A 14,465-nucleotide genomic window follows, 5' to 3' on the forward strand; every position below is an offset into this window, starting at 1 on the left:
TTGTTATATATCCAGAGTCCAAAAGTCCTTAAATCCTTAACTCTTCCAGGAGGGATTTTTCCTCCTCTGCAGTGGGAGAACATCAAATCAAATGAGGATTTGACCTAAGAAAGCACATACAGTATTAAAATAATTGCTAGGAGGTCAAGGTCACTATGTGTGTTAGAACAAAAGGAAGAGAAAATATTTTATTTTTGATATGTTAGTCCAATTGTATTCTCAAATCTACCAGACTATCTCTTACAGCTAACAAATGGATTGCATTCATTTATTATGCATAAGATTTTTTCATTAATTTGTTTTTTATGTTTTGTTTTCTCTCATTCATATTACTTCTCAAAAACCATTTATTAGGTGCTTCATATGTGTCAGACACTATTGGGTATCAACAAATTCATGACCAAATAGATAATTTCTTAATTTAATTTTTTCAGAGACAAGGTCTTACTATATTGCCCTGGCTGGAGTGCAGTGGCACAATCATAGCTCACTGCAGCCTCCAACACCTGGGCTGAAGCGATCCTCTTGCCTCAGGCTCCCAAGTACCTGGGACTACAGGTGCATCCCACCACGCCTGGCTACCAAATAGATATTGAATGCCTTGTTAATACAAGGTATTAGCATTGTGGAGGGTAGAGAGAAGTGTCAGATGTAGAGCTTAAAACCTTTTTGGGAAGGTGGGCTGGGCACAGTGGCTCACACCTGTAATCCCAGCACTTTGGGAGGCTGAGGTGGGCTGATAACTTGAAGTCAAAAGTTCAAGACCAGCCTGGCCAACATAGTGAAACCCTGTCTCTACTAAAAATACAAAAATTAGCCAGGCGTCGTGGCGTGCACCTGTAATATCAGCTACTCGGGAGGCTGAGGCACCAGAATCTCTCGAACCCGAGAGGCAGAGGTTGCAGTGAGCTGAGATCGCACCACTGCACTCCAGCCTGGGCAACAGAGTGAGACTCTGTCTCAAAAAAACAAAACAAAACAAAAAACCACCTTTTTGGGGAGGTGAGACACACAATAAAAATAATTGTTTAAAGATGGTACAGTGACCAAGTGCTACATGAATCTAGATCATTGTGGCCTGGGGTCAGAGAAGGTCCTTCTTGAAGAAGGCGGGGCCTCGAAGGAAGTGAATCAGAAAGGAGAAAGTGAGTGTGCCAGGCAATATGTATAAGGCAGAATGGTTAGGTGAAGCTCAGTAGTCATGGGAGATGAAGTTGATTTGGTTCTTTGGTATCACCTTGTGCCTCCATTTCTCTTCTGTAATATGGAGGGCATAACAGTAATGACCACATAAATTGTTACTAGGATTCAATGAAATAATACAAGGAAAGCACTTAACCAGAGGCCATAATGCACAAAGCACCCCACAGATGTTAGCAATTGTTGTTATTTTATATTATTAGGATTGTGGGAGGGCCTTGAATGCAGTATCTGGCATGTGTGCCTTATGTGAGTAATTGAGAGTCATTGATTATTTGAGCAGTGACATGCTGTGCTGAAATACATCTGATAAAATAATTTGTCTGTAATGAGAAGGGTGGATTGTAGACCCCTCCTACTAGACTTGGCTTTAAATCAAATAGTTGAACTCTTCAGTGCCCAGATATGGTAGAATTATTTAAGAAAAGCTATTTGATTTTTACTCAGTTTCTCAGTGGGTAGGAGAGTGTCATATATTAAAACTTGGGGCCGGGTGTGGTGGCTCATGCCTGTAATGCCAGCACTTTGGGAGGCCAAGCCAGAAGGATCACTTGAGGTCAGGAGTTCGAGACCAGCCTGGGCAACACGGTGAAACCCTGTCTCCACTAAAAAGACAAAAAGCTTAGCCGGGTATGGTGACACACACCTATAGTCCCACCCACTTGAGAGGCTGAGGTGGGAGGATCGCTTGAACCCAGGAGGCTGAGGTTGCAGTGAGCTGAGATCGTGCCACTGCACTCCATCCTGGGTGACAGAGTGAGACTTCATCTTGAAAAGAAAAAAAAAAACAAAATAAACTTGATAGGACTGTAAATGACATGATGGAGAGAGGTGAGTGATATATCAGGTTGCCAACGTAGTGGTAGGGGTTCTTTAGCAGGATGAAGTTCCTGGCATTCTGGTGTCATTACTGCAACTCACTTTTCTAAGTCCTGTGGTTTTTTTCCCCATTGTTTCTTTCATTTTTGTGCAGAACAGTTCTAAGACCCAGTATGTCTCTGTCTCTCCTGCTTTCTCCTTTTCCTTGCTGGCTCTTCCACTGTGTTCTGTCTGAGACATTAGGCAAGTTCCCCTACATCATTTCTACATTGCTCTTGGCCTACCTACTCTGCCTCTAAACGTTTGAGGTATCCTTTCTAAGGGCTTCTGGTTCATGCAATTTAGCAGTAAATAATTACCCCTCTAGGTAACACACAATAGGTAAACACTCTTGGGATTTGCTGTATAAAATGATAAAAGGTTTTCCTACTTTCTTTTCTTTCTTTCTTTTTTTTTTTTTTGACAGAGGATCTCGCTCTGTCTTCCAGGCTGGAGTGCAGTGGTACAATCTCTGCTCACTGCAACCTCTGCCTCCTGGGTTCAAGCACTTCTCCAGCCTCAGCCTCTCAAGTAGCTGGGATTACAGGTGTGCACCACCACGCCCAGCTAATTTTTGTATTTTTAGCAGAGATGGGGTTTCACCATGTTGGCCAGGCTGGTATCGAACTCCTGACCTCAGGTGATCCACCCGCCTCAGCATCCCAAAGTACTGGGATTACAGATGTGAGCCGCCACCCCCAGCCATTTTCCTACTTTGAGGATACTAAGTGCTCCAACTTTCCTTCCTATGTTTAATCTTTGATGCAGCTGAATGACAAAAGACCTTTGTTCCTGCTCCAGAAGGGGTTCAAAAAGATTGTCATCTGGCCAGGCACGGTAGCTCACACCTGTAATCCCAACACTTTGGGAGGCTGAGGTGGGTAGATCACTTGAGGCCAGAAGTTCAAGACCAGCCTGGCCAACATGGTGAAACCCCATCTCTACTAAAAAAAAAAAAAAAAAAAAAAATTAGCCAGGCGTGGTGTTACGCACCTGTAATCCCAGCTACTTGGGAGGCTGAGGCAGGAGAATTGCTTGAATCCGGGAGGCAGAGGTTGCAGTAAGCTGAGATCACACCACTGCACTACAGCCTGGGCAACAGAGCGTGGCTCTGTCTCCGGGAAAAAAAAAAAAAAGTGTGTCATTCCAACAGCTTGGGGCCTTAAGCACACTTGGCAGGACCTGATCCTATAGAATCAAATCCTTTGGCTTGCTCTCTGTTTTATTGTTGTGGGTGGTCTGAATGGGCCACTCTTCAGGATCTATGTTCTTCACTGAGTAAGGTGGGGCATTTTCAGCTGTGTTCACCATCTAGCAAAAATAATAAAGACGAGGAGGAGGAGAAAGAAGAGTGTGGGCATTACAGAGAAACACAATTCTGTTGTATGAAACCACTGGAGAATCTGCTGGAGAATCTTTGCTGGAAATGGGATTATTCATTCATTGTTTATTCATTTTGAAACATTTTATTGAGTCCAGGCATTGTTATAGGTACTGGGGGGTTAACAGCAGTAGATGAAACATGAAACTTCATGGGCTAGAAAGAGACGGCAAATAAAACAGATAGATGGATAACATATTTGTAGAGGGATCACTCCATGAAAAAGACATAACTGGGTGCTATGATGAGGGCAGGTGGTACAGAAGGCCTCCCAGAGGAGGGGAGATTCAAGCAAAGACGTGAAAGGAGTAAGAAAGTAAACTGTGTGGATAGTGAGGAAAGAGGATTCTAGGCTGAGGAAACAGGAAGTACAGAGACCCAAAGGAGCTTACTTTGAGATATTTGAGTAACAGCAGATAAGCCAGTGTAGCTGGAGCAGAAAGATTAGAAATAGAGTCCCAGGAAGGCCGGGCGCGGTGGCTCATGCCTGTAATCCCAACACTTTGGGAGGCTGAGGTGGGTGGATCACGAGGTCAGATCGAGACCATCCTGGCTAACATGGTGAAACCCCGTCTCTACTAAAAATACAGAAAAATTAGCCGGGCATGGTGGCGGGCGCCTGTAGTCCCAGCTACTCAGGAGGCTGAGGCCGGAGAATGGCGTGAACCCAGGAGGTGGAGCTTGCAGTGAGCCGAGATCGCGCCACTGTACTCCAGCCCGGGAGACAGAATGAGACTCTGTCTCAAAAAAAAAAAAAAAAAAAAAGAGAAGAAGTAGAATCCAAGAAGTAATCTGAGGCCAAATCCTGTGCAGTGTTCTGGGCTATGGTGAGGATTTTAGATCTTACTGTAAAGTAAGATGGGAAGCCATTGGAGGATTCGGGCAAGATTCTCTTTGTAGCCATTATCCTATTCTGATTCCAGTTCTATCAGTGACTTGCCTGTGTGAACCTTTTTTTTTTTTTTTTTTGAGACGGAGTCTTGCTGTCTCGCCCAGGCTGGAGTGCAGTGGTCTGATCTCGGCTCACTGCAGCCTCCGCCTCCCGGGTTCAAGTAATTCTCTCACCTCAGCCTCCCGAGTTGCTGGGATTACAGGGGTGCGCCACCACGCCTGGCTAATTTTTGCATTTTTAATAGAGACACGGTTTCACCATGTTGGCCAGGCTGGTCTCGAACTTCTGACTTCAGATGTTTCACCCACCTCGGCCTCCCAAAGTGTTGGTATTAGAGGCATGAACCACCGCTCCTGGCCGCCTGTGTGAATTTGAATGAGCTCTTGATCCCTCAGTTTGCTGTTAGGTAAAATGTGGATAATGATACTTACCCCAAGAGGCATTAAAAGAATTAGCTATTGGTTACAAAAGGCTTGCTGCCTTCAAATGACAGGTATGATATAGAGTAATCACCATTATTCTGTATAGTCGTTATTTTAACACCTGTCTTCTTTTAGAAATGTAAAAAATATATATAAACTTATACCCTAAGTAGCTGCATTGTGGAATTTTTTTAAATGTCTAGGAAGTTATGTTTCTGATTTCCCTTTGATTTCCGTGGGAGAGATTTAGGATATTCCTTTCTTCTTTGCAAAAGATATCTTAAAAGCTTCTCAGAAGTTGAAACCCAACATATATCATAAAATATTAGAATGAGAAGAGACCTTACAATTTGTTGTTGGGCAGAGTCTGATTTCTACATAGAGATGACTTTTAAAAATATTCCTTACTGTCCAAACTGTGTGTTTCTAGTGTATGAGAAATCACATGGGGAGAGTAGCTTCCAGGCTAGGAAGGCTGCTGTGTTATTTGTTCAAGTTGAATGTAATTATTTGTAGATTGTGGAAAAATATGATCTTACAGATCATCTCGTCTGATGTCATCATTTTAAAAGTGAGTAAACTGAGAGAAGCAGAGTCTTGAGGACAATTTCACTGCTGGTTAGCAGGAGATACTGGCTGAGAATCAGTATCATAAGACTTTCAGGCAACTGCTCTTTCTGAGTGCTCTTTCAGGCATCATATTCTCTCCCCAGATTCATAAGCTACCTACCCTAGTGTCACATTTAGATATAATTGCAATGTTACAGGAAGTGATTTGCTGTAATTTCATATCCCTTTCCATGTCCATTGTAATGATGCGCTTTGCTAATATTGGAAGTGGTGGCTGCCACAGAATTTCTTTGCTTGGTGAGGCAGCTGTATGTGAAAAAAAAATTTCTCAGACTATAATTTGACTGTATGCCACAAATGTTTTGCTCTGTATTTTCTCTTCTTCTGCCTCTCTCTTTGTTGCTGGCTGTTGACTCTGCAAGTGGATTCTGTAGGATGTCCCACTGAAGCAGCAGAATTTCAGTTTTAGATTTGAACAATTCAAATATAAATTTTTTCGTATTATTTTTTTCATGTTACTTTTGGCCTGAAAGATGTATTCTAGTTTTGTTATAGATAATTATTGTGATAATTTTAAAAAGCAATGTGTTACACAAAGTTAGTGTTCATTACATGTTATTCATTTGAAATGACCTCAGCATGTAATTTTAAGCCTTCTATTCCCATCATTTTAATGAGAGAGGTGAACCATTGTCATGAAAATAAGCAAATAGGCCAGGCAGGGTGGCTCACTTTTGGGAGGCTGAGGCAGAAGGATCCCTTGAGCTCAGGAGTTCGAGACCAGCATGGGCAACATAGGGAGACCTTGTGTCTACTAAAAATTAAAAATAAAAATAAAAATAAAGAAAATAAGCAAACATGCATATATAATCACCATTATGATTAACATTTTCCTTTAATATTAATCTAGATTTCTTCCAGCAAACTTAAATGTAGATTAATTGAATATGAGAATATATGTATATATTCTCACATATATGAGATATGTACATATATGAAAGATATAAATATACCCACACATTCTCTTTCTGTTCCTTTGCATACTAATACAATAACATTTAATTGACTGGCATTGCAAAACAAACTGATGTTTTCTGCTAGGACTCTTTTCTGTTGATAGCACGTAGCGCACATGGCCCCTTCCCAAGATAGAAGCTGTAGCATTTATCAGTCTAACCTGTTAGGGTATTCCTTACACTGATATATATTTTTGTCATTCATTAAAAAAATCAATGATATTTATACAAGTCAAAAATAACTATCAATGTTATTTATTTTTACTGGTTTTTCTAAAAAGAAATGTCCCTTAAGGCTTTTATATATTTTGCTTGGTCATGCTATGGAGAAATAAATTGATGTTTCAGGTACTTTGCCAGACGTTAAGTTGTTGGCAAGAACAATCTTGCCAAATAATACTCTTTCCATAATTAAAGTTCTCAAAATGATCAGGGATCATATTGGATAATCAGATGGGTAATTAAAAATGACCAGCTTAAATTTTAAAGCCAGGTTCTTCGAATAAGACAAGATGCATAGGAATGCATTTCCTCAATAATCACCAGGAGTCTATTTCCTAGCTGCTCTTCCCATCTCACCCTGAAGTGACTTCAGATCTGTCATCCTGGGAAATTGCAACTTGAATAAGCTCTGCCTTTCACTGTGACAATTGCTTGACATAGCCTGCAGTTTGTGACTTACTGAAAGAAGCATCAATTCATCAGAGAGCTCCTAATCCCTTTTCTCACCTCTTTTATCAGACTGTCAAAGTCTGTTTTTAGGGGAGAATAGAGGGACAGCATGAACTCATCAGGCAGTCCCCAACCTTTTCCTGTTCCTGTGGGCTTTGCTGTGAGTTGTAGCAACAGGCTACTCCTTAACTATTGTGAATCCCTAACTCCAAACAAATGGCATAGTTCCATTAGGCCTGTTGATTTAAAGCTCAGCACTTGGGGCACTCGACAACAACTGACAGGCAACTAATGACTCTGTGCTTCCCTGTGAGTGCCCTGTAAACTGGACTTTCAGAAGCAAAGACAGTGGTACAGTGTAGATGAGTACATGTGTAGGTGAGATGGAAATATGTAATGTGGGTATATGTATATATATGCTTTTTATGTTTATTCTTGGATTCGTGGTAATAGAAACCAAATTAAAATGATGTAATCATGGTTTGCAATTAAATGGGAAAAGAATGCTATAGTGAAAGGGTCAGGAGATTCAGATATCAGAATGCTTTATACATTTCAAAGTGTTAAGTCTTAATTATTGTTCTCTAGATATTTGGTTAACTGAGGGTAAATCATGTGATTTTCATTCACTATCTTAGAAAAATGAAGATAATGATAATTCCTAACATTTTGTCAGGGTTGTCTGAAGATTGTCCAGGCACAATGCCTGGCAAGCTTTTGAGGTTTTTAGTTCAGAGAAACTATTCAAATGCAATATATATGTAACAAATGTATCATTGCTGGGTTTTCCCCATGTAGGTATTCAAGAGACGATATTTTTACTTGACCCAACTTCCTGACGGTTCATATATTCTCAATTCCTATAAAGATGAGAAAAATTCAAAAGAATCAAAAGGTTGCATCTACTTGGACGCCTGCATTGATGTTGTTCAGGTAAGGCCATTGAGGTAATCCTTCTCTTTTTCTAAGAGGGTTATTGATAAACTTTTAAGAACCCCAGATGGTTGGGTATGGTCGCTCATGCCCGTAATCCCAGCACTTTGAGAGGCTGAGGTAGGAGGATCGCTTGAGCCTAGGAGTACATCAGCCTGGGCAACAAAGAGACCCCATCTCTACAAAAAAATACAAAAATTACCCAGGCATGGTGGCACATTCCTGTGGTCCCAGCTACTCTGGAGGCTGAAGTGGGAGGATCACTTGAGTCTAGGAGGTTGAAGCTGCAGTGAGCCGTGATTGCACCACTGCACTCCAGCCTGGGTGACAGAGCAAGACCCTGTCTACAAAAAAGAAAAGAAAAAGTGACTGGTGCGGTGGCTCATGTGTATAATCCCTGTGCTTTGTAAGGCTGAGGTGGGCAGGTCACTTGAGGTCAGGAGTTCGAGACTAGCCTAGGTAACATGGCGAAACCCCGTCTCTACTAAAAATACAAAAATTAGCCAGGTGTGGTGGCACGCACCTGTAATCCCAGCTACACAGGAGGCTGAGGCAGGAGAATCGCTTGAATCCGGGAGTCAGAGGTTGCAGTGAGCCAAGATGGTGCCACTACACTGCAGCCTGGGTGATGGAGTGAGACTCCATCACAAAAAAAAAAAAGGAAAGAAAATGAACCTCGGCATTTTTCTATCTTGATTGATGGCATCTCCGTCCTCCGAAACATCTACACTAGAAAGCTCAGAATCCTCTTCAGTGCCCTGTTCTTGCTCAGTGCCAATATTTAAATGTTTATCAAGTCTCTTTGAGTCTGGCTCTAAAGTGCCTCTTAACCTCTTACCTCCTACTTTCATTGCCCTTTCTCCGGTTCTCCCTTTTATCATCGCTGGCCCAAAGTTGTGCTTTTATGCCTCCTGATTTCTTGTCTTGCTCCAGTTCAACTCCCTAAGATATAGTTTGGGTCAATCATTTGCCTTCTCCAAATCTTTTGGCTCTTGATTTATTGTCTTACAGAGTGAACTCTAAAGCTTTTGCCCTGACATTGAAGGCCCATAGTGATTTGGCCTCACTGTGCTTTCTAGCCTCATCCCTCCTGAACCCCCTTGTGTATTCTGTGCTCTGGTCACACCAGGCTAAGCATTCTAAGGCATTTCACACATATATGGCTTGCCTTACATTTTTTTCCTCTTCTTGCTATATATAATTTCTCCTTCTATTCCCGTTTGAACCTTATCTTTTATGACTCAGCTTAAAGGCTACTTCTGCCGTGAAAAGTTTTGTGTTTCCTTCCTCACCCTCGTGACTACCAAGTAGAATTAAGCTCCACCTCTCCTGTGCTAACCATTTTGCTTTTTCTTCTGTCATACAACTAAGTCACATTCTAATTTTGGTTTATTCTACACATTCCTTTCGGGATTACAGGGACCATCTCTTACTCATTTCTGTTTCTTCTATAATTACCAGGGTTCTGCACACAGTAGGGACTTAATGAATGTTTGTTGATATGAATTACTGAGGGGACACAGACAGAAACAGGGTGGGAAGTAGAGGGCTGAGAGATGATCTGAATGCGAAGTCAATTGACTATGGAACAGAAGTCATTATTACAGAGCCAGGGTGGTGTGGTGGACTAGAAGAACAATGGGCTGATTAGGAGGAAAGTGATGTTAGTTCAGCACCCTCGATTTACCTAAATCTTCATTTTCAGAACTGTGAAGTGGGATTAGTAATATCTGTATACTCTATCAAACAAGATTGTTGTGAGGATCAAATGAGAAAATACCTTTAGGGCATGATGTTGTGTGCCTGTAGTGCCAGCTACTCAGGAGCCTGTGGCAGGAGCATTGCTTGGGCCCAGGAGTTTGACGCTGCAGTGAGATATGATCACGCCTGTGGAATTAGCCAGTGCACTCCAGCCTGGGCAGCACAGTGAGATCTCATCTCTAAAAAGATAAATTAAAAAATTCTAACAAATGAGAAAACACTTTTTAAAAAGTACAAAGCTCTATGTGAATAAAATGTGCTTATATGTATGATTATATATTATATATTCATATATATGATTATATATGAATATATATGAATTCATATATATATTCATATATATGAATTCATATATATATTCATATATATGAATTCATATATATTCATATATATAAAGAAGAGCTTTCTTACTGGAAGAACAAGGCACACACAATTTCCGGATTGACCTTTCTTTGTAGTGCTTCCCTCATCTTTTTATTTTTATTATCATTTAAAAAATTTTTTTCTTTTCTTTTTTTTTTTTTGAGACAGAGTCTCACTATGTTGCCCAGGCTGGAGTGCAGTGGCGCAATCTCAGCTTGCTGCAACCTCCACCTTCTGGGTTCAGGCGATTCTCCTGCCTAGAGTAGCTGGGATTAGAGGCACCCGCCACTATGCCTGGCTAATTTTTGTATTTTTAGTAGAGATGTTGTATAACTTTCTCCTTAGTTCAGTTAAAACCAGTTCTTGTCACATAACCAGGAAAGATTAGGCTTGTGGACACATAGAAGGGTGAGAAGTGGAATTTACTGAGTGAAAAGGAAAAATAACTCTCACCAAAGTGAGAGAGAGTCCTGCTAGCAGGTTTCCCACCTCACAGATTAAAGGTTTTGCCGGGAATCCTTGGCTGTCTCCTATCTCTGTCAGAGATGGGGTTTCTGCATGTTGGCCAGGCTGGTCTCAAATTCCTGACCTCAAGTGATCCGCTCACCTCAGCCACCCAAAGTGCTGGGATTACAGGCGTGAGCCGCCATGCTCAGGCACCTCATCTATTTATGATACCGCCTCCCAAATATTTTCAAATGTATAAATCTTTATGACTTGATACAGCAGTTTAATTTCATCCTTTCCTAGACTTCAAAGATTAGAAGGAGGAACTTTCTTGGTTCCTTCTTGAATAATGACCATGCAGTGGAAAATTATTGATTCATGAGCATTTCTTGAAATTAATGCTGAGGGATTTGAAAAGGGTAGTATGTCATTTCTTTTTTCATGACAGAGAAGGTGGTAAAGTAAAAGAATGTATCAGCAAGCTTGAGAAAAGGAGGAGACTTATTTTCCTTGTGTGGTGGTATTCAGCACAGGTTACTTCCATGTATTTTATGGAGAGTCACAATTTAATGTGAACCAACTATGGTTGCATGGTCTTATTTTTTCTTTCTTTTTTACCAAGCCATTCTTCTTCTTCTTCTTTGCTTGCTAGCTTTCTTTCTTTCTTTCTCTTTCTTTCTTTCTGTTTCTTTCTCTCTCTCTTTCTCTCTCTCTCTCTCTTTCTCTCTTTCGTTCTTTCCTTCTCTCTCTTCCTTCCTTCCTTCCTTCCTTCTTTCTTTCTTTCCTTCTTTGGAGTCTTGCCCTGTCTGGAGTGCAGTGGCATGATCATATCTCACTGCAGCCTTGCAGCCTTGAACTCCTTGCTGCAGGCAATCCACCTTAGCCTCCAAAGTGCTGGGATTACATGCATAAACCACCATGCTGGGGCCTCTCTTTTTAATTTTTAATTTTTTTTTTGAGGCAGGATCTCACTGTGTCGCCCCGGCTGGAGTGTAGTAGTACCATCTTGGCTCACTGCACCCTTGAACTCCAAGGCTTAGGTGATCCTCCCACCTCAGCCCCCCGAGTAGCTGGGACTACAGCCATGCGCCATCACGCCTGGCTAATTTTTTTGTATTTTTTTTGTAGAGATGAGGTTTCACCGCTTTGCTCAGGCTGGTCTCAAACTCCTGGGCTTAAGCAATCCGCCCACCTCTGTCTCCCAAAGTGCTAGGACTACAGGTGTGAGCCACTGCCCCCGTCTTTACTTTTTCGTTGCTATGGATATGGAATATTTCTACATATTTTGGGGGTACATGTGATAGTTTGATACAAGTATACAATGTGCAAATGATCGAATCAGAGTAATTGGGTTATCCATCACCTCAAGTGTGTATCATTTAATTGTGTTAGGAACATTCCAAATCCACTCTTCTAGTTATGTTGAAATACACAATAAATTATTGTTAACTATGGTCGCCCTATTGTGCTGCCAAACACTGTGGTCTTCTTTTATACTATTGTGATACAGTTGATACTATGCGTGGTAAAATGAGTTAGGATCTATAGTGCCTTTTATGGTGAGATATAAATTTATCAGATTTGTTTCAGGTCATATTTAAATTTTTTAAAGTGCTGACTTTGAAAATCCTTAAATATTCAAGGAAAAGTTTGAACGGAGTGGAAATTCTAAAATGTTTGCTTACTTTTATGGTGGTACTTTGATTTTCTGAATGTGAAGGATGCCAAAAGGCCTTAAATGATAATACTTAACAAGTATTGTTTTCTCCCAACTTTATACATATTCATACTGCTGTGCTCAGTCCTGAGGGAGGGGAACAAAAAATATATTTAACATGGTCATTTGTTGTCTTAGAGTGTCTGTTTCTTACTGAAAGAAGCAGTTATTTCATGAAAGTCTTGACGCACATATGCACTAAGCTGAGATAAAAATAAATATAAACTAATGACATCTAATAGTAAAAGTACAACTAAACTAACTGAACACATACTTTTTCTCCCCTCTAGTGCCCCAAAATGCGCCGTCATGCTTTTGAACTCAAGATGTTAGATAAATATAGCCATTATCTGGCTGCTGAAACTGAGCAGGAAATGGAGGAATGGTTGATAACTTTGAAAAAGATTATTCAGATCAACACCGACAGTTTAGTTCAAGAAAAAAAGGAGACGGTAGAAACAGCACAAGGTCAGAATTTTAAAGTGATTTATTATTGAAGTAAAGCCCTTGTCTTTAATCCGTGGAAATGTCCTCTGTGCAGGGTGAATAGAGAACTCTTAATCTTAAAAGTTGACCTGCTTCTTCATTAATAAGTGACTGTGGAGGTTGATAGACTTTTTTTAAACAGTTGATGCTGCATGGGCTCTGACACATGAAATATAACCAGACTAAAACAGATAGAAAATTCATGGCAGGTTTTCAAAAGTCCATTAAAGTTTTCCCTATGCTTTCATAATAGAAATTCTTTGCAATAAATCTTGTAGGAGAGGATGGGTGGGAGAGATAGTTAGGATACTCCTCTTAGGTTATTAGTAATGGTCTGTATGGTTTAGAACATCTGCTTTTAATGAATTTGCAGATGATGAAACTAGCAGCCAAGGAAAAGCCGAGAACATCATGGCAAGTTTGGAAAGGAGCATGCATCCGGAACTGATGAAGGTACATCTTTCATATGGCAACTTGCCTTCAACTGAGATAATGCAGGATTAGCTATTAAAGTTTTAATGCTGGATTCCATTTGGCAATGTCATTTCCACGTTAAAAACCACAGCAAATTGGTGAAACAGGTAGAGATTGTAAAAGAAAAGTTGCACTCCTGAAGACTAACTTGTAAGTACCAACTGACAGTTTGGAAAAATCTTATTTTTTTCCAGACACCAAGAAATACTTCCAGGCTTTTGTGACTTCATTAATTTTATCTGCTAGTTCTTATTTAATTTAATTACTGTATATCATTCATAAAATATTCTTCTTCCAAAAGGATAATGATGCAGCTCATGCACATGATATTTAATCTATGACCAACATATGTTAATCTCACATGAAAATCATATTCTCTATATGTAAATATATGTGTATATGAATGATTTAATCTGATAAAGATTTTGGTGAACATGCATCATTTTTGTTATTTACTCTGCTGTTTGAAGTTTGAAATGAACCAGTTTTGAAATTGTAGAGATGATTGTCCTGAGTATCTTACCACGATACTGTATTCTGTAGACTCTATATTATAGTAGATTAGAAGGTTGTGACCCATTTATTCATTTAAATCATTGCCAAATCTATTTATATTTTTACTTTATTCATCTTACTGGACAAATTAGTTACACAAATTTGGAAGCTCCTTTTTTTTTTCTATTTTAAATTTACCCCTCATAAACTTCAAAGCTATTTTTCAAAATTTAGGGACACAGTCATGATCCTCTAATCTAGGATTTTTTTTTTTTTTTGAGACAGAGTCTCACTCTATCGCCCAGGCTGGAGTGCAGTAGCACGATCTCACCTCACTGCAACCTCCGTTGCCGAGGTTCAAGTGATTCTCCTGCCTCAGCCTCCTGAGTAACTAGGATTACAGGCGCCCACCACCACGCCCATCTAATCTTTGTATTTTTAGTAGAGACAGGGTTTCACCTTGTTGGCCAGGCTGGTCTTGAACTCCTGGCCTCGAGTGATCCACCCACTTCGGCCTCCCAAAGTGCTGGGATTACCAGCATGAACCACTGTGCCTGGCCTTATCTAGGATTTTATAAAATGATTTTATAGATTTTAGTTGCATTCCCTCTCAATCTTTGTCATCCTGGATTGTGCAGCTCCATTAGGTATTTCCCAAAGTGATGGAATCAGAATTACATATAATATTCTATAGCTAACATAATGGCTATGAAAACTATGGTGATTTCTCTTTTGTTTATTTCTCCTTTGCATCCAGAGTCTCTTGCATTCCTGTTTT

The 14,465-nt window shown here is 40.3% G+C and overlaps 1 protein-coding gene across 4 annotated transcripts in view; it reads left to right on the forward strand.

Annotated features, from left to right (window-relative positions):
* DOCK11 (dedicator of cytokinesis 11) overlaps positions 1 to 14,465 on the forward strand; it is a 191,259-nt gene that overhangs the window by 58,226 nt on the left and 118,568 nt on the right. For all 4 annotated transcript variants that reach the window (XM_016943352.4, XM_016943353.4, XM_016943356.3 and 1 more), the window contains exons 7-9: positions 7,810 to 7,944; positions 12,523 to 12,700; positions 13,092 to 13,171. In XM_016943352.4, coding sequence (XP_016798841.1) covers positions 7,810 to 7,944; positions 12,523 to 12,700; positions 13,092 to 13,171 — 393 coding nt within the window. The remainder of the gene's footprint in view (positions 1 to 7,809; positions 7,945 to 12,522; positions 12,701 to 13,091; positions 13,172 to 14,465) is intronic.

The sequence above is a fragment of the Pan troglodytes genome, chromosome X (genome assembly GCF_028858775.2).
Source record: "Pan troglodytes isolate AG18354 chromosome X, NHGRI_mPanTro3-v2.0_pri, whole genome shotgun sequence".
NCBI lineage: Eukaryota > Metazoa > Chordata > Mammalia > Primates > Hominidae > Pan > Pan troglodytes.